General features: G+C 47.5%; 1 protein-coding gene across 8 annotated transcripts in view; it reads right to left on the reverse strand.

The window, feature by feature from the left end:
• Positions 1-1,832: 1,832 nt before the first annotated feature.
• The window catches only part of PPP1R12C (protein phosphatase 1 regulatory subunit 12C), a 41,791-nt gene continuing 23,244 nt past the window's right edge, over positions 1,833-20,379 (reverse strand). Inside the window, exons 7-23 of one of the 8 annotated variants that reach the window (XM_020792720.3) lie at positions 19,587-19,675; positions 18,278-18,420; positions 18,087-18,181; positions 14,837-15,025; positions 12,852-12,947; positions 12,216-12,310; positions 10,857-10,964; positions 10,013-10,103; positions 9,611-9,748; positions 8,438-8,528; positions 8,018-8,139; positions 7,790-7,848; positions 6,616-6,724; positions 6,376-6,480; positions 5,188-5,238; positions 4,638-4,688; positions 1,833-4,482 (exon numbers count right to left, since the gene is read on the reverse strand). In XM_020792720.3, coding sequence (XP_020648379.3) covers positions 4,396-4,482; positions 4,638-4,688; positions 5,188-5,238; positions 6,376-6,480; positions 6,616-6,724; positions 7,790-7,848; positions 8,018-8,139; positions 8,438-8,528; positions 9,611-9,748; positions 10,013-10,103; positions 10,857-10,964; positions 12,216-12,310; positions 12,852-12,947; positions 14,837-15,025; positions 18,087-18,181; positions 18,278-18,420; positions 19,587-19,675 — 1,719 coding nt within the window. In that variant the 3' untranslated portion in view covers positions 1,833-4,395. Of the gene's footprint in view, positions 4,483-4,637; positions 4,689-5,187; positions 5,239-6,375; positions 6,481-6,615; positions 6,725-7,789; positions 7,849-8,017; positions 8,140-8,437; positions 8,529-9,604; positions 9,749-10,012; positions 10,104-10,856; positions 10,965-12,215; positions 12,311-12,851; positions 12,948-14,836; positions 15,026-18,086; positions 18,182-18,277; positions 18,421-19,586; positions 19,676-20,379 lie in introns of all 8 variants that reach the window. The other 7 variants (XM_072976732.2, XM_020792722.3, XM_078377037.1 and 4 more) reach the window with 7 other exon arrangements.

Below are 20,379 nucleotides of genomic sequence, written 5' to 3' on the forward strand. Positions count from 1 at the left end.
CAATCAAGATCAGATCTCTAGGTGGGGATGGTGCATCCCTACTGCGAAATGAAAAACCACAGGCTTTTATGGAGATAGTGAAGAAAGGAAGTTGTATGAACACCTCCCTTGTGTCTAGAGAGACACTCAGAGGCGATGCATCCTCATTGTTTCAACTTATATACTCCCCCGTAGTGCTAAAGCACTCTCTGAGCAATTTACAACATACCCTGTTTCCCCGAAAATAAAACAGGGTCTTATATTAATTTTTGTTCAAAAAAATGCATTAGGACTTATTTTCAGGGGATGCTTTATTTTTTCATGTACAGTGGTGCCTCGCAAGACCATTGCTTTGCATAACGACAAATTCGTTTTACAATGAGGTTTTCGGAGCGATCTTGTGCTTCGTTTAACAATGTTTCCTATGGGCGATTTTCACTTTACGATGTTAGGGACCTTGCCTCGCAAGACGGTAAAATTTTAGGTCCCTGTTTTTCGCTTTACGATTTTTTGACAGTTTGGTCTTGCTTCGCTATACGAGTCTTTTAATGATCTCTGTTTCCTTAGATGGCTGTCTTCGCTTGGGAACCGCGTTTCGCTTAACGATGTTTCCTATGGCAATTTTTGCTTTACGATGACAATCTGTTCCCATTGGAACGGATTATCAGGTTTTCAACGCATTTCAATGGGAAAACGTGTTTCGCAAGACAATGTTTTCGCTTAACAGCGATTTTCGCGGAACGAATTAACATCGTCTTGCGAGGCACCACTGTACAACAATCTACATTTATTCAAATACAGTCATGTCATCTTCTTCTAGTTGCTGCACAGTGGAGGGCGGGGTTTCACTTAACTAGGGCTTATTTCTGGGGCAGGGCTTATATTACGAGCATCCTGAAAAATCATACTAGGGCTTATTTTCAGGTTAGATCTTATTTTCAGGGAAACAGGGTAATTATGCAAGAAACATTTTGCCCCTGAGCAAGCTGGGTACTCATTTTATTGACCTTGGCAGGATGGAAGGCTGAGCTAACCTTGAGCCGGCTACCTGAACCTGTCAGGATCAAACTCAGGTTGTGAGCAGAGGTTTGACTGCAGTACTGCAGCTTCACCACTGCACCAGAGGGCTTGCTCCTTATTGGATGGCACCTTGCTTTGACATCATTACAGTTCCTGAAGGCTGGGTTTGACTTGAGAGAGGGGGAAAAGACAGAAGGGTGGTGCAAAGGCCACCTTTAATTTTAGTCTGAAGAGAAGGTCAAGAACATTGTGAGTCATCCCCGAAGTCAGATTCTAATCCAATGAACTACCTTTTGTTTGCCCTAGGAATGCACAGAAAGAAGAGTTATCCAACCTTTATCACAAAGGTCTTGGCTTAACAAACTGCATGATAGTGGAACATCTTCCTAGGGTTTTAATTCAATAGATGGCTGATCAAAACACTGGGGCAAAAAGATAAAGAGAGGCTTGGGCCTAGTGAGGGAGAAGCTGCCTCAACCAGAGGCCCTCAGTGACAACGCATTAGAGAAAAATAGGTGTAGAGCAAGGATAGATGGGTATAACAGATATGAACTGAAACTAAGACTCCTTGGTTTTCTGAAACACTGTTGGAGAATCTCCTGAACTTCCAAAACAGGGCACTTGTGTGAGTTTAATATACACTATCCACTACAACAGGGGTTCAAAACCTTTGGCCATCCAGACGTTTTGGTCTACAACTCCTAAGTGGGTGATTCAGTCCAAAACACTTAAAAAGCTAAACATTCCTTATTCTTGTAGTAAGCTAACTCAAAAGCCTTAATGAAACAATGATATATAAGACAGTGTGTGGGGAAAAAATCACAGTCGAGGACCAATTTTTAATTTTTTTAATTATATTCAAACATGGTAATTTCAATTCCCTGTTCTTTAAAACAAATGCAGCTGAGCTGCTGAATAAACAAGTACAATATAGAGACTTCTTTGGAAAAAAAAATACTCATGCGATATTGCACATTTAAGTTTTTCTGCATTTCTTCTTGTTTTTGTTGGCGATGCAGCCATATAGAAAATACTTCTGTTATGTACAGATATGTTTGGGGAGGAAAATTCACAGGCCAGGGTAGGCAGAAGGAAGAAGAACGGGGCAAGGGTGGAGGTGAGATAAAAGGGAAAACATGGCAGAAAGGAAGGGACTATTTATTTTGGCAGAGGAATCTTGGCTCATGATAGCGCAGGAAAAACACACACATACACACACACACACACGCACAAAAGACAGGGTTTTCAGGGTAGTACTTTGGACCCGTTTCTCTTGGAATTACTTCTAGCCCTCAGTTTCACTTGGAAGTACTTCTAGCCCTCAGTTTTAACTTTGAAAATATTTGATTGTGTGCGTGCAGGAAGAGGAATGTAGGAGGAGAGCCATAAAGCTAAACCCAGGTATCCTCTAGGAAAGCAGCAGAGTCCAGGGGAACGGAAAACAAATGGTGAAGCAGGCACAGCTCCGGGAGGAGGAGGAGGAGGAGGAGGAGGAGGAGGAGGACGAGGAGGGGAGGGGAGCTGGCAACTCTGCCAGAATCAAAGGTGAACTTTGGGCACGGCCTCCGTTATCCAATCCAGACCCCGGGGTTACGAGTGTTTGGGCAACCTCACAGCCGGGCTGGGCCTAAGCTTGTGGGCCCTCATGTACAGAGGAGAGGAAGAGGCAAAGAGATCCCAGCCTTTGGATCTAACCTCAGGCCCGATGCAGCCGAGAAAGCGCCGGAGGGCAGGACGAACTTTGGAAACTCCAGGTTGGGAGGAGGGATGAAACCACCCTGACACCGGAATACCGGGATGCAGAGGGAAGTGAAGAACGGAAGCGAAGGGCAATCCCTCCACTGTTCAAAAGGCAGGGGAAAGGAGTCCCTGCAGCTGCACCTCTTCAACGGGCTCCTCTCACTCCAGCTATGGCACTTCTTCTTGACAGTAAACAGTATCCTGGCTCCCATACATTTCAACACCTACCTACCTCCCGCCCTCCCCCCCAGTGACACTTCCATGTCCCTCTAGCTCTTGAGAGCCAAAGGGTAGACAATCCCTAGACCATTTAAAAAACAAGTAACCGTCACTTTCACCTCCTTTCTAATCAAACCGTTAGCAAGGCCTCTGTCTGTGCAGCCTACAGCAAAGCTGCCTCTCACACATTCACAAGTCTCCCTCCACCCACTTCCCCGCCACCTGTTCCATTTTCAACCCACTTGCTTAAATCTTCCAAGGCCCAGGCTGTCATGCCAGCCTAGGCAAGAAAAGGAGGGGGGTGTACAATCTTTTTGGCCTGGAGGGCAGCTCCTGGAGTGGGTTGGGGGAGGCTGCACACATCTGTACACACATACCTCAACATGCACATGCACATCATACCTCCCCCATACATACATTTCAGCACATTCCTAGACCCCAAGATCACCTTCACCTTTCACTACTAGCTGTGGATTAAACAGGGATCTAAGAAGCCCAGAGCAAATCCCACTCCTTCCACCTGCAAGCTGAGCCATCAATTCAGGCTGTGGGGAGAAAGGAAGGAGGGTCTCACCAGCCGAGGCAAGGGGAGGGTGGCATACAGAGAACGTCCAAGTCCTACGGGGCATGCCTCTCTGCTACAAAACCTACTTGCTAAATGCCACCTCCCACCCTGTGACTCAGAGTCCTGTGCCCTCTTGCAGAACCTATGCATCTATCAAAGCACCAGTCTGTTATAGAGGATGTGTAAGTCCTGGACCGAGTCCACTTTAGCCCGACCCAATGGAATGATCAGCGTTGGGATGCTGCTGCTCCTGGGTTGCGGAGTTCGAAGCCAGCATGTCCAATGGAAGCGATGGACAGCATCCTCTGCCTACTAGGAAGAAAAATCCTGCAAATGCCAATGGCGCCTGTTAACCCGACACTCCCCTCGCCCTCAGATGTCCAGCCTTTTCTTCCAAGCGGTCATATGACTCAGCGGCCTCACCCTTCTCCTAATATCACAAAAAATGAGCCGCAGCCCCATTCCTGTGAGCTCCCGGGAAGAGCGACTCTCGTCATCCACACACCCCTTGTTCACTGGAGGAAAAGCAACAAGCAAAGAACATCACTTTAAGAAAGCCACAAAATAAATACTGTCTCTGGAAAGGAAATTTTTAACAAGGAGGGGTAAGGAGGGGGGGAAAGGGAGGGGCGCAAGACATTGTTTTGGGAGACAAAATTGGCCTTCTTTAAGAAAAGGAGGGTCGGGGAAACCCACTGATTGGCTGAGACTTGGGAGAGCCCACATCTGGAGTGTATGGAGGTTGAGAGGGCCTTGGCCCACTCCTAACCTCAAATATTCCTCCTGTCCTCTGTGAGGATCTGATAAACAAGAAGAGGTGTGGAGTAAGGCCCCTGCTTCACAGAGGAATCAGGAGGCCGTGGCAGCAATGGTCATTTGGAGAGTTTGCTGATCACGCGGATTAGAGCGGCGTTTTCATCTTTGAGACGTTGGTTGTCAGCCTTCAAATCTGATAGAGCCTGCAGGGAAGAAGGTAAACAGAACACCAAATCCCAATGCATCTGATACTGATATTTGGTACAGTTCTTAATTCCCACCCTTCCTGAACCAGGCAGCCTGTGAGCTGAGCCATCAGGATGAGACCCAAGGGTTCATTCAACCAGAGGAGTCTTACCTTCAACTCTTCCTCAAGTTCTGCTGCTTTTCTCTCCAAAGCTCGGCGTTCCTAGTGGAGAAGGAACAAGGATATGAAAGAAAGACAAGAGTTTTAGTAGTGTCTTCATGCCACACTTTAAAAACAGAGAAGTCTCTACAGGACAAAGATGGGATAGCTTCGATTGAGTATGGATCGGAAGCGCAGTGGCTCATCTGAATGTATCAGATTTACAAAGCTGAGTACAAAATTGTGCACCCTTACCAGATAAGGCATCCAACACACCCCATTGCTTTTAAAAACAGAGTCATGTCTTGCTAGGTCAGATTAATGATTATCTAAAGCATCATTTCCCCCCCAGGAATCGCAGCAATTCAGATGTTACGTGGGCAGGCAGCACACCCGCATGGACACACAGCTGTTGTACGCCACAAGGTTTAATCCTTCAGGCCAACGGACAACAACAGCAGCTTCTTCTTACCATCCTATTTCACTTTAACAGGAGGCATTTAAAAAATCTCATAATTTTTGTGATGCAAGGGAATTAAAAGAGAAAGTGGAGGGTACTTACGAATCTCTCAAGCTCTAGCAGGGCCGGCCGCTCAGCGAAACGCTCTTGCCTCTACAGGTGAACAAGAAACCATGTGAGATGCACAATGGGGCTGAACTAGGGGTGGGAAAAGTACTTAACAGGAGTGGGGAGAGTGTCCACGGTTGGCCAGTGCCTTTGCTGAAAAGGGTCCCCTTGTTTCTGGTGACCTGTCCGGGCTCAGAAAGTAGATAAGACTCTGAGCATAGCCCCTGCTAGAGATCATAAGTGCACAGAAAGGCCTGATAATCTTGCTCCCAGGCCAGTGAGCCTATAGAGTGCATGTCAATGTGATCTGCACATATCAGAGCCCGGGGAAGATGGAACAGTATAGCAGGTTGGGGAGGGGAAGGGAAAAGCCAATAGAAACAGCATCCTTCCTAACAGTATCTAGCACAGCAACCTCCCCATTGGGTTCACGCCTTGTTGAAGCGCAGAGATTTAAACCAGAAATCTCTGGATAGATAACAGATCATACTCTTGAGCCACTGAACAGGCTTATGCCGGCTCATACCCTGTAACTTGGCAGGAGCAAAGGGGAATCTCAATATAAAATATGTCACATCTGAGGTGTCTGTTCTCCCTCTTACACAGATTTATTTCACACATCATAAGCCATACTGTTGCTTTAATCATGAATTATCTCACTGATGACCACACAAACTTTCATTTTCTATTTAATTCTCTTTGTCAGGGTCTGTCTGGGAACAAACCATGGTTCTGGGTTCAGACAAAGTGACAAGTCGTGGTTTGAATAGACAGAGTTCATAAGCCACCAACAAACAAGCCACCATTGTTGATTTCCTGGCACCAATTTGCACAAAAATTACATGCCGTCAAGTTGTTCTGGTCTATGGCAGGATTTTTAAGATAGAGAGTACTCAGAAGTGGTTTATCCTTGCTGCCTCCTAGAGGTGCCATTGGATTGTGTACCTTGCCCAAGGCTACACAGGCTGGTTCTCCACTTGGGACATGCAGTAGGGAACTGAACTCCCCACTCCCTGGCTCTGCATCCAGATACCTAACTCATTTGAGCTGTCCCGCCAGATATCCTAAACAAAGCATAATTTATCAACTGACAACCTGACTTGTCTTTGTACACAAATCCACCAGGGTCTCTCCCAAGCTGGCAACCTTCATCCCCTAACAAGCGCCTGCCTTGGTCCATACCTGGGTCACTCTTTCCAGCTCCAGTTTGATCTGGGTCAACTGTAGCTGTGCTTCTTGTAGTTGCTCCTTCAGCTTTTCGTTTTCAATTACAAGATCTTCATACAACTGAGGGACACACAAAATATGAAATGAAAAAAACAAAAACGCACTGGCATCACCAACATCTGCCTATCGTTGTTGCTTTTCCTTCCCACAGCCTCCCTCCATAAGGTCAAAGGAGCACCAGGTCAAATCACTAACTTTCTTGTAATAATGATCCGGTTCTTCTTTGCAGCTCAAGGAGGCGCTGTTCCGTCTCTGGCAGCTGTAGGATGCCATCCGGTTTGGCAAGACACTATTTAAGTGTTCACTGAAAATACCAGGGAGATCAGGGTCACAGAAATCACCCACTGGTGCCCCCTCACACTCAGTAATTGAGGTGAACCCTCCTCCTATAAAGCTTTAATAAGAACACTGAAAGCGGAAGATTGACGATTAGATGCATTAGAAATGGCCTGTTTGGGCATGTGAAGTTACTGGGATACTGAAGTACAGTGGTCGCTCGACGTACGACCGTCCCTACTTATGATCATTTCGAGTTGCAACCAGCTCCAGCCGCAAAATTTTGCTTCGACTTGCAACTAGGAAAAGGCAGGGGGGAAAAGGCGGGAAATTCAAACCGTCGGTGGTGAAGAGGCTGCTTCTTTGTAGCTCTTTTGCCCCAACGGTTAAGGGAAGGGATGCAGCGGTGGGGGGAGGTGGCAGCGGGGGCGTTACTGCACCTAATGGTGAGATCCGGGGCCTTGGCGCAGAGGGTCCCCCGATCCCAGCTCCCGGAGGGAGGGTCCTCCCCCGCCGCCGCCTCCTCCTTCCTGGCTCAGTGCTTGGCCCCGCAGGGACAGATCCCCTTCTTCTCCGCCGGCCTCGCCGTTGAAGCGCCCAGTGCTCTTCTCTGCTCTGATGTTTATTTTGGGGTTTTGTTTTGTTTTTTTGTGATTTTTTTTTTTTGCAGTTCCAGTGTGGGACTTGCTCCAATGTTTATTTTTGGGTTTTGTTTTGTTTTTTGCAGCCCCAGCATGTTCCTCGGGGGCTTGCAGTGTTTTGTTTTTATTTTATTTTATTGGTATTTTTTTAAACACTGGAATGAATTAATCGCGTTCCCATGCATTTCAATGGGAAACGGTGCTTCGACTTACGACCATTTTGACTTACGTCCATCTTCTGGAATGAATTATGGTCGTAAGTCGAGGCACCACTGTATTGGTTCCAAATGTGCAATTCAAGAGTACCAAACTTCCTTGGGGATAGCATGTATATCTCCTCTCAGTCAGGAGATCAGCTGCCCCTTGGAAAGCAACCTACGGATCCATATACCTGACCTTTATCCTATCTTCACATTCCAGGTTAAGTGATGAACCCCGAAAGGGAGATATACCTGCCATGTCCGGACAGATCTTCGTTGTTGACTTGTTCAACATCGTCGTCATCCTCGCCCTGGAAGAAAGGAAGTTTAGTGTTTATGGTCTCTCCTGTATTATCTACACAGACTATTTCAGAACCAAGTTCTCAACAGCATGTATGCACAGCATCCCTCCTGATGCACATGCCCCACCATGCCTTCCTTCTGCCCCATCAATCTGTTTTAAACCCATGTCCCATTCACCTCAGAGTTCCCTCCCAGCCCAGTGATGCGTCTTTCCCGCCGGCCTTTCCTACGGTCCCGAATAGCCAGTCTGTTCCGGAGCTCCGAATCTATCTCTGAGCCAGTCTCATCAGTCTCGGAGCCTGCAAGGCCGAGAAAATAAGATGTACAGCTTTGATGAACGCAAGATCTAATTGTACGAGGACAGCTATAATGTCCACCATGAAGCCTATAAGACACTTGGCATAAGATTTCCTTGGCATGGCACAGTGACAAACTTATGAAAATAAAAGAAAATAAAACTGGGTCACAATAATAAACGAAATAAAGGAAGCTGTGACAGTAGAAAAATTACTTTAATAAGCCCTAAGTTAAAAATGAGATACAGGGAAACAAGTGGCAAAGAAAGTATGAAATATCTGCCTGAATGTTGCTTTTTACCTTTTCTTGGCTGTGAATTCACCACTAATGGATTTACAGTATATACTGAAGAACCGTCTGAACTTGGGAGCCGAAATCTCCTAGAAGAATCCTGAATGAGGTGTTGAGGTAAAATTAGGAAAAACAAGAAGGGAGATTATATTCTGGGTTTATTTATTACATCTATATACTACCCAAATGCCCTCAGGGCAATTTACAAAGATAAAACCTAAGACAAAGATTAAAAGATAAAACCTAAAAGAACAACCTTCTCAGTAATACAGCTGATTTCAATATTAATTTAGCAAGCTATTTAAAAGGTAGGAACAGAGCTGATAATGAAAAAAAAAACCCAAACAAACAAACACCCTAAACATTAAATGCCTACAAAAAGAGGAAGGCCTTAGGCTGATGTCTAAATCATCTATCTATCTATCTATCTATCTATCTATCTATCTATCTATCTATCTATCTATCTATCTATCTATCTATCTATCTATCTATCTATCTATCTATCTATCTATCTATCTATCTATCTATCTATCTATCTATCTATCTATCTGATTTATATACCGCCCATCCAGAATGTGTCTACTCTGGACAGTTGAAATGCAGACCTGGAAGGGACCCTACGGTCTATCAAGTCCAGCCCCTGTAAGGGAAGGCATCACTGGGGAATCAAACGCCCAACCTCTGGCTCTGCAGAACTATCCAGCATTCTCGCATATTTATTCCCACATAATGAAGTACGTGAGAATTCCTCTAGGTTCAATAAAGCAGATCTGTTTCGTTGTGAGCTGCACTGAATCTTGGAGCGTCTGAAAATAATTGAGTGATGGTGCCGGCACACCGTGCAATGTGCCAAAAATTAACAGATTTTTCAAGTGGATCACTGCTACCACCAAACACAATAAATTCCTAATCTTCGAGATAAATGCACCTCCTTCCTGAAATGAGAGATGAGGATGGACGCTGCTCATAGCAGGCAGGGACCTTTTTGATGCCTTTTAATTTTTATTGGTAAACTGTCCCGGAAGGAGAGCATACATCCCCATCCGAGATTTGACCATGACCCATTTCATGGACCAATCTGCCTTGATCATCCTTTTTTCCTCTGTGTTAATCGCAAGTTCCTCTGCTGGCGAGAAGCCCCTTTCCCCCCCTCCACCCACCCCAACTGCCTGCCACCTCTACCGTAGTCTCCTGGGATTGCTGCTCTCCATCTTTGTCCCGGTTCTCCTCTTCCTTGCTCCGCTGCTCTGACGCAGTTTTGGAATCCCCGGCCCGGCCCATGGTCTTCTCAGCCTCCTTGAGATCTGTGAGGGTAACACCCTTGAAGCAGAAGGGGGGTGTTGGGAGAGGGTGGGAGGGAGAGGAGGTACATGGAAAATGGGTCAAATGGGGAAGCACAGTGCCACCTAGAGGTTACTGCTGGCATGGCTGCAGCCTAACCTCACGGAACCCATTTCCGAGTCTCCAAATGAGTCCAGAAAGGTGCTGTCGGCATCCCTTTGCACCCCTAGCCTCCCCTCTGAGATTGCTTAGAATTGCCTACAAGCTGAGCTACTAGGCTTCACTCCTATACTGACCCCTCACCTGCGTGGACCTTCTGGACTGTCGCATGAGTCTGGAGCGGGCCTTCCTCTGGGATTCCGACTCTTCGTCTCTCACCGGTGTCTGATATGACCTGGAAGGGGATAAAAAGAGCCGGCTGGATCGCACACAGAGAGTTCCCTTCTCGGCTTCCACAGATTTCTAGGTGAGGGGGTCCCTCTGACAGATTGCCAGCCACCGCAGGCCTTTGTCTGCGATAGTTGGCCTTGGTGATGGGAAGAAACAACTTTTGGGTTTTTTGCAATGGTTAGGGATGGTTCTCCACCTCTTGACACCTTCGCCCCACTCTTCCTCACCACCCATGACGTCCTTTCCTTAGCCAGCAAAACAATGAGTCAGGAATGAAGAGACATACTAAGGATAGACGGGGGAAACCACCTGCCCACAACAGCTTTACTTCTGCCACCACATCCTTCCTCAGATGCCCCCCCCTCCCCACATCACTTTGTCGCAGGAAAGACGACAGCCAGCAGGTGAGTATGCAACGTTCTGCAGCAGGCTGAAGACTCTGCACAGAACGTCCTTCCTGATTATACCGGAATTGGCTGTCGATTTTTAAAGCAAAAGGGTTTGAGAATGGCTCTTTGAACAAAGGCTTGCCCTCTCCCCAGAAGGCCAAGAGGCAGCTGGCTTTGCAATGACACCGAAAGTTAACAGAAACAGAAGTTCGTAGAAATGTGAGACGCAACCGCAGAGAACAGGGGTTTGGGGGGGGGGCGGCAGGGGGAGAACTGCCTCCTCAGGCGCCCAGAGGGGCCACTGCTTTGACACCTCGAAGGAGCTCTAGTAAATCCTAACTTTCTGCCCTGCCCCGGCCAACCCTCACCTTCGGTGGTCCCGGGGATCCATGCTAGAGCTGATGGCAGTGGAAGAGAGGGGCTGGTGTGGGGCAAAAACTGTATCTATCTTCATCTGAAGACCACCTTCTAAGTTTCTGTGGGGAGGGAGCAAGGAGAGAAAGGAGAAAGAGAGAAAGAGAGAGAGAGAGAGCGCACTCGCAAGAGAGTGTTTAGCGGGAAGCCCTTACAAGGTCTTTCTTCTCTGGAAAACGTTATTCTCCAGCCCCTCCCCCCCCAGCTGATCTGAACTCAGGCTTTTAATCCCACACTTGTACGTCATGCCTCCTCCCCTCTTTTGCTTACCTGGACTACATGCATCACTCCCTTCCCGTCCCCTTTTAGCACCATCCACAATGGGATCAAGCCACTCTGTCGACATTTCCTTTAGGCCTTTTCAGTATAATGCTGTCAGTGGGTGATCCCTTTTAAAATTATTTACCGCATGTCTGATGCACAGATGACGTTGCAGAAAAAAGGGGGGGTTGCCCCCCTCAATTCTGCAAGGCAAACCTTTCATTAATCCTGTTTCATGGGTTCAGCAGAGAGGCTGAAGGACACAAAATCATGACTCCTGCATATTGGCCGGATTGTTGACACTTCCATTCGTAAGAGTTCAATAACGACTTAAGGAGAGCACCCTGTTAGAGCAAATTAAGTGCTCTATAAATCCACTTCAGGCATTTTCTTACAAAGCCTTTCTGTTAGCCTCAGATTACAGATGGTGAAAAGGGAACAGAATTACCGACTTGCTTAAGAGCATCAGTAGTGTTCACATCTGTCCTGTAGGTTGAACCAGGGGCACCGGGATATGAACCCATACTGCAAATGTCAGATATGGGCTGAGGAGTTTGCAGGAGGGGCAGGAGGCAGTAGCAATTTCTGGAGGCTTTCCATGCTACTCTCATATGTGCCACGACTCTACAAGTTCCACATTCACGATCCGATGCTTCTGGTCTGGACAATCTCAAACCTTAAGCATAACACAGGACACTCTCGGCTCCCCAACCAATGAGGCTCCCATATCTTAACCTGGGGTGGGCAGCCTGTGGCTTCCAAAGGTGATCCCAGCCAATATGGCTCACAAACAGAGAGGACAAGAGGTGTAGTCCAACTTTATCTTGAGGGCCACAAAACAGCCACTCCCACTTTCACCCACAAACAAAGAATATCAGAATGTATTCGCCTTCACCTTACAACCTTCAGGTGCTATCAGCAACTCATCAGCTTCAGAATTATCAGCAAGGCTAAATACACTGGTCACAAAGATAACATTGAGGGGAGATCTGCAATCTTGTGTCTGGGGATTCTGCTACACCATGCTGGTGCACCAGCGGCAAATGACTCACGTGCGCCGGGGATCTCGGTGGGGTTCTGTATCTGGGAGGGCAAATATCCGTCGAGTAGGGGTGGGGGTTACCCGAGCCAGGCGTGGTTCTTTGCTCTGTTAAAAGGAAAAGGAATAGCAGAAAAATCTGCTCGTGATCAATACTGTGACATTGTCAAGACACTGTCTGGCCAGGAGGGGGAGCTGTTCAGAGGCCAGCTGGAGACCTGGGACTTCTCGTTCAGCGCATTGTTGTGGGCAGTATCTAAACGAGGGATGCCTTGAGGTACCTCCCAGTCTATATCAGGAGTACTCCTCTACCCAAGGGGCCTGGTATCTCGCACTTTATCAATGCTCACCTGCATAAAGTACCTACAGCCCATAATCAACAAGGCCAAGGGAGTCTAGAAAAAAGGTACGCCAGGGCAGAGTTAAGGGGAAAACCAAACTAAAGGACTGAATAAAAGGACATTCAAGCACAATGTGTCAGGACCATGCACGATACACATGGGTCTTGTCCCACGCAAACCCCACAGCTCTCCAGCTAAGCTCCGCACGCCTCAGCAAGCTAGCAACCAAAAAGTGGTTAAAAAAAAAAGTCACAAGCTACCAAGCAAGGGTACTCCAGCCACACCCTCTGATGGGCAGAGGCTCCTACCGGGTCACCAGCTGGCTCAGAAGCTGCACTCCTATTGGCTAACCCTGGGCCAATGGGATTCTTGTTCCACTTCTGTAAGAGCTCCCGGATGTCTTGCTGCAGGTATATATGGACAGTGGCGGGGAAAGGGTGGACAGGGAGGGAGAGAGAGAGAGAAAGAAAAAGAGGGCAAAGCAGAGACAAACTTGTGGCAAAACCCAACCTTCAAATCCCATTTTGAGAAGCCACCCTTCTCCCATGGTGTGAGACACCTCCCAACATGGCAGGCTCTGTTCCCAGAAAAATGGACTCCGCAGGTCAAGATGAAACAAAGATTTAAAAAAAAAACACCAAGGGGGGGAAAGGATGTAAAACGCTTTTCTTCCTCCAAAATTCTGCAGATCTCCTAAGACCCCACTACCTTTTCTCCTTCCTTTGCTCCTCCAGTAGCATGCCCTGGCCTCCTCCTCTTCCTCCTATTATCATCACAACATGAAACGTGCTAGGACTGACGTCCGCCGGCTCTCCGATTCAAATGTACTGTTCCACCCCCTAACAATCCTCTTAAGTCTCCTGAAGCATCAAGGGTGGCTCCCGGAGAGTCAGTGATAAGGCGGAAAGCATTGGGCAGCTTGCTCAGAGAAACCCTTTGTCTCCTATCACAGCTACCGAGGCTTTACAAAGGAGTCTCTCCAGTCAACACCAGTGTGCCTAAGAGTTTATGCAGCGGCCACTGCCTTAATCACATTCTGCTCTGCCACCTGAGATTAGGGACCAAAGCTTCCACGGGTCAAAGGCTGCAAGGCCACAGAAGGGTTATCGCATCCCAAAAAGAGATCTAAAATCATTGCCTTAAGGCAGTGAGACAAGCACCCGGGTCCCTTCCTTCATGTGCGACCAGATTCCCATCAGACCGAAGATGGATGGCCAACAAGCAGGAAAGCTGCAAAATTCCATCCACTTACTGGAACAACACTTGCTCTTGAGCCCTGCACTATTTCAAATGCTGTGCCAAGTTCCACCAATTAAGCAGAAACATTCCACCAACAATGGTGCTTTCAATTAATCAAGCCACTGGTCCATGTGGTTTGCATCATCTCCTTAAACTGCCAGGGACTCACTAGGGCATCAGACAGAGAAGGGCCCATTAACTAGCCCTGCTTCCTAGATCTCTTTTTCCAAGGGGACACCCCAGGAACTTTCTGCTTCTGATGTCCACCATCTGCTCGCTATCCTCATCTGCATTTATTCTGCCTACTCTGTGGAACCGCAAAATGCTATGCAAAACTACTCTGTCCTCTGAATGCTTCTTCTCCAGTGGATTTCAAGATTTATCCAAGTGTTGGAAAGAAAATCTGTATAGCTCTAAGCGCTGGAAGCCTGCTCCTATAAAGAAAAGATCTGGTGCTACATCTCCACTTACAAAGAGTGACTGCCAAATGACTGGGCTGCATACCACCCTGGCTGATCAATAAAGCAATGCAACATAAAGCTTGGCACGGCCCGAGGACATCCACGTCTAATGCCCTGTCCTCAGAAATTAAAAAATGGTCCAGATAATGGAACACTCTACTCACTCTGCTCTTCTCTGCCATTTTTAAAAGGTGTCAGGTTTCTTTTTGCCCTGTTTTCCCCAAGCCATTGATAACAGAATCCGGAATTATCTTTCTTATTTTCAGCTGCTGCCTACAGGACTGATTCGCCCGTTTAGGGGATTTTCCTTTGACCTCACTTGGCTCCATTTCAAATCTGATTTAAAACTTGTGCCGTTTTAATACTGATGCAGAAACTACCAAAGAGGGAGAACCGCAGTAGAGGCAGAAATCTTAAATGAAACAAAAAGCAGCCTCAAATGTGCACATTGTGGAGGTTCTTCCCCCTCTTCACTCCCAGTGTGATACTCCCAGCTTCTCTGCATCCTCTCAAGAGAAGCTCAACCCCCAACGAAGTTTTGTCCAAGCATGTTGAGGTTTCTCTCAACAAAAGCTGCCTCTGCCCGAGTTTACCTTTTCCTCTGTATCCAGCCGGGGACTGGATGCCGAACGCTTGATGCCGCCACCCTCCTTGACTGCTCCATCATCCAACTTGGCATCCTGCAGCACCCCAAAGCTGCTTGTCTTACGGAGGCTCTGTCTCCAGACGGCGGGGGCTGCCACGTCTTCGGGCTCCATGGCACGGCTAGAGCCTCCAGAAAACTATTGGGGTAAGAGTGGAAGGGGATGGGGGGGAAGGAAGACACCAAAAAGAAGAAAAGGGGGGGAGAGGAAGAGGAAGGAAGCGGGAGTCAGGACAGACGAAGGGAACTTTTAACTCGGAGCAATGGAATTGGAGCAGACAAAGGGATAGCCAGGCTATGAAGAGGAATTCGGGCTGGCACCCAGTAGCTACGATTCCTTGGCCAGAATGCAAGCACAAACTACTAGCACACTCATTCTTTACGAGGAGGGCTAGAATGAGATATACAATTCCTCAGAACAATGTATCTCTCTTTGGTAATAGGGAAAGGAGGTGAGACCAGTAGGGACGATAACTGGAAAGCGCTCCGAAACAAGCAAAATCTATGAGCACAACATGGCTGTGGAGAAAGAGAATTAGGCCTCTTCAAGCAGTCTCTTGAGGGAGAAGGGTATCAGATTTAAAAACAAAAAAAGCAGGAGCATTCCAAGTTTTTGCTACCTGGGGCACAGGTTAGCTTTTCGAAACAGGTGCTGTGGAGGAAGTCAAAGCTACCTGGGCGCTGTTGAGCAGGCTGCTTTAGGGCACGGGCCAAAACGCAGCGAGATGCGGCTGCCCCGTGTTCCCCTCCCCTCCCCTCCAGCGTTCTTGCCAACTCCACATTCCAAAGCAGAACAGCCGATGCTCTGACAAGCGGGCAAGTCCAGAGATTGGAACAATGTCAAAGCTGAGGTCACGCCAGGTGAGGAGGCCTGGAGAGCAGCCTCTTCAAAACGACATGCTACTCAGGAAGCTGCAAAGCCTCGAGACATTTGCATCAGCATCCCCTGCTGTGGACTGTCTGGACCGTAGCCTTTTTGACAGCACATTCCCTCTCTTCCAACATTAAAAAAAAATTCCCCCCCTTACTGGCCAGGGTTTCTCCAGTCCACCCAGGCGCGTGGATACATGTATGCAGAGTGCCAAGCTTGCAACCCACGGGCCCTGGTAGCACCTCTTCCAATCTGGCAGTCCCATCAGCGAACCAAGGAGCAATGTCCCAGGGGGCCCTTGAAGCAGCATTTAGGCTAAGGGTGGGAAATCTTTGACTTACCAAATATTTGGGATTACACTTCATATGCAGAAAAAAATGACATATTCCCTAGCTCCATTCATGGGTAACTCCATGGCCCCTGTAGGATCACACTGACGGTCTAGCATACTGCCCTGTTTCACCTAGCAGCCAAACAGATACTTGCATAATCCTCCCAGTATAGCAAATAAAATGAGCCCATGGTTACCTCTGAGTGCTTCTCTCTATCTGAATGCTGCTGTTTCTAACCATAAAAGCGGCAGCCAGAAATAAGGCTGAAGAGGCCTAAGGCAGCCAAGAGCAGACTAATATTCACCTGATATTTGCATTAAAACAGACTTCCCCAATCCGGTGCCTGCAAACCATATCTTGGACTACAACTCCCACCAGCAACAGACATAATTGCTACTGGTTAGGGGGAAAAGATCAAAGTAACTCTAAACAAAGCCACGGATTCATTCTGTAATAGAATATTCAGACAAGAAGGCATCAAAGCCCTCTATCCCACAACACACCTACGCTGGTGCTGCTGCTGCTGCTGCTGGGGTAAAGAAATGCACATCCATGAAATGTTCTTTTCCCCTCTCCCGTATCTGCACAGGACACTCACTGTGGCTTTTTGCCCCTTTTGCGGTACCAGAATGATCCCCGTTTTGCGCAAGCTTTGTCTCCACATAGAAGGCCCCACGGGGCTGGGGATGGGCAACACAGGGGTGACAAAGGCAAACTGTGGCTGGAGCAGTTGGGTGAGTGGAAGGAGAAAGCATGGAGGAAGAGGAGAAGGAGGCACAGTCAGCAGCAGATGGAAAGCACGGGTGGAAACATGAAAAGAAAGGGGCGAGGCAACAGAAAACAAAACAAAACAAGCCCAAGTATTTCACACAAGGCTGACAGAAATGACATGCAGTGAAAAGGATGATTACTCAGGCATTGGATCGGAGTTAGAGAGAGCATGTGTGGTTGAAGTCCAGCGAGCAGAACCCTCTTAACTAGTTTGAGAAGCCTCTCCACAGTACAATCTCAAAACTCATTAATGCCAGCATCTCGAAGAGGAGAAAGGTCAACTTGGCCCCACCCCAGGAGAGCCGCAAGCAACAACTGGTTAATCAAGCATGCAAGATGGAAGGTACTGGGCGTGTTAGGAACCGAGAAGTTATAAAGATGAACTCAGCACATGTTTGCATGGCAAAGGAGGGGGTTTGCTTAAGGATCTGTGAAAAGCCCACGACGGAGACAGATAACACCTCTACAGTGAAGACAGTCCTTGAGTGATAACCTTCACCAAATATAGAGACAAGGTTTTGCAGTTTTCTGCTGTTCCTATATTTAAATCTTTCCATAAAATCTAAGAGTTCTGGCTTTCAGGACAAACAGTTGTGCCAACTTTGCATGTAAGTCTTCACTCTTCCACCTCTCAAGTGAACTCTGCTACACAGTTAAGAATTGCAATGAATTAAGACTGATAAAATGGGGCCAAACATTCAGGCTTGGTCTACATATACAACAGAGTAATGTGGGCTAGAATGTTGGGGACCAAGGCTTCAGCTGTGTCTACTTCCTACTATGCTAAATTTTGTACTTGTGGACATTTCCTATAGAAAATTAAGCCTTCTAAAATGGTACGCTCTGCTTTGTCATCTAATCGTGCTGTATATGGGTCCAAATCCATACATCAGAGAAAAATCTGGGTATCTGAACCAATGTGTAAGACCTACGCCCTCTAAGTGGAATAATCGGAGAACAAATGAAAACGCATCTCAAATGCTCCCCACAATTAGCTTGCCACCTCTCCTCCCCTCAAGCTCTGACAAAGGCTGGATACAAGGAAGGCACAGTTGTTGGTTGATTTCAATGGGAGGTCAGTAGCTCTACTTGTTACCCCCAGACCTATTCTGTAGCAAGGAACTGGAACGACCGGGATGAGACCAAAGACTAAGTCACCACCTGCTTTCCCTTCTCACCTCCTGACAACCAAGAAGTGGTGTTGCAGCAGACAAGACAAGCCTTACCTTCTGCCCTGTGGGAGTAGGGGACAGGGGACTGACCGGGGTCACAGAGACGCCATTCACGGTACTGCTGTCCGTTGGGGGAACAGTCTTCGTCTCTGTAAGGGGTAAAATTATGTTAGCATCCGCTGGGCTCATCTCAGCTGGGGACCAAGGAAGACCACTGCCCACCACCATGTAGACCTGCCGCCTACCAGTGGAACTGGGAGTCTCCTCGCCCTCCGAGGCCGAACTCGTCTCCTCCTCGCCAACTGCAATGGTATCCAAGGTCTTGCGTTCCTTTGATTGGTCCTGGACAGAAATCTTCTCCTTGCTGCTCATACGACATACGGAGCTCCTAAGAGGAGCAAAGGAAGACAGGAGAAGAAGCTTAAAGGAGAAGATGGATGGAAAAGGGTAGTTTGCACACCCCACACCACCTCGCTGAGACAAAAATCAATGACAGGCAAATCCAAGACAAGTCAGTTCTGGGGGTGGGTCGGTGCAGGGCTGGCAAATTCAGCAATGCTGAAAACCCCATAGTTCCAACTGCCCCCCATCTCCCTACTTCTCATCAGATTCTGTCCCAATATCTACTGAAACAAGCAGAATGTAAAGATTGCACAGATCCCAGTTGGCATCTTCTGCTAAACCAGTTTGGGCTTACCATGACCACTTGACCATTACCAGGACACATCGTTGTACCAATTCCACCTGCAGTAGTTATGTGCAGATGCTTACTCTGTTTGTAGAACTACTGTGCTCAAGTAATGTTTCCTGCCACACCATGTGAATTCTACAGTTTTGCTTTCACACCGTTTCAGATGCTGCGAATTAATCAAAGCCTAAGGGCTTGTTCACAAGTGTCCAATTCTGGGCACAGAGGCAACAGAGCGATCATGACAGCATTGCATATATCATTCAGTGTGCAGTATGTATTGGGAAGATATATCTACATATTCTCCACTTTACAGATTTAGAACACAGACGTGGCATAGGATGTATGGCTTTGCACTCCATTTGCACATCTGAGCATGCATGGGATGGCCCACAACTTGCTCAACCCAACTTAAAACCTCAGTCAACTGGATGAGAGGAAATGGAACACAGGATTTCTGATCCTGTGCATGTTTATGAGGCAACAAGACACTAGAAATTTGAACTGATTTGGCATACAACTACAAACAGCTGGGTCGTCCCACCTGACACCTGCAATTTGCAACAGGAAACATTTCTGTAGCAAACTGGCTTGTCAAATTTGCTACGCACCAAATAAACATCTCTCTCCAAACTTGTTTTGCAACTTAACACGAAACAGAGACAGGCGCACAGGGGTAGGGCCAGGTTTCCTACCACTGAGCCTACACTGCCCATGTTAAGCTGGCCATATAGTTGATTCAAAGCTGGTCCCTCTGGATTCTCCTGGGAAACTGCTCTGCATGGCAAGGACTGTGGCCAGGGGTTTGAGAACACAACTGGTGAGCGAATGGCAGGGAACGTAAGAAATGTACAGTCCCCACTCACCTTCGGTGCTTGGTCGTGCAGGATGGAGGCTGTTCCAAGCTGGTGTCAATCACAGCCTGCCTCAGGTGCGCTTCCTTCTTGCTGCGTAACTAAAGGGTGTCGGAGGGAGAGAAGAAGGGTCAAGCTCTTCCATCAAAGGAATGGCAAGGCAAACACCATGCAGAAGAACCGTGCTCTAGAAAAATGCTCTAGAAGCCCTTCTGATGAGATTCCCTGGAGCAACAGCACTGCACCATGGCTACTGCCTTTTCCATAGAACTCACTACACCGAGATCAGCAGCCGCAGCTGAAATCTGATGGGGCTAGGAGAATAATACTGCACGGCCGCTGAGTTGAACAAGGTTATGAACCATCTGGAAAAAAAAAGGCACAGATGCACCCACGGTGGGCATCTTAAAATTGTTTCAGTACAGCCAATAAGCAACAGAATATTCTAGCCTATTTCTTACGGTGGTGACAAGCAGAGAGGTCTTCACTTGGAGCATCACAAATGGCCATGCCGGGCTCATCCAGTTCAGCATCCTGTCTCCCACAGTACGCAGGTCAGCTGCTTCTCAGACGCCCACAAGCTGGGCCAGAAGGCAACATCATCTTCTCCAAATGCCCAGCCTCGAAGGACAGAGGAAGATTCTGCCTCTGCTGAGTCTGACTCGTAGCCACTAACAGACTTATCCCTCCATTAATTTGTCTAATCCCCTTTCAAAGCCATGCAAAAGCCATTGGCTGTCCCCACATCTTAAGTACTCAGCTCCATAAGCTAATTATGCATTGTGTGAAGTACAGACTTAGTTTT

The sequence above is a fragment of the Pogona vitticeps genome, chromosome 6, assembly GCF_051106095.1.
Source record: "Pogona vitticeps strain Pit_001003342236 chromosome 6, PviZW2.1, whole genome shotgun sequence".
NCBI lineage: Eukaryota > Metazoa > Chordata > Lepidosauria > Squamata > Agamidae > Pogona > Pogona vitticeps.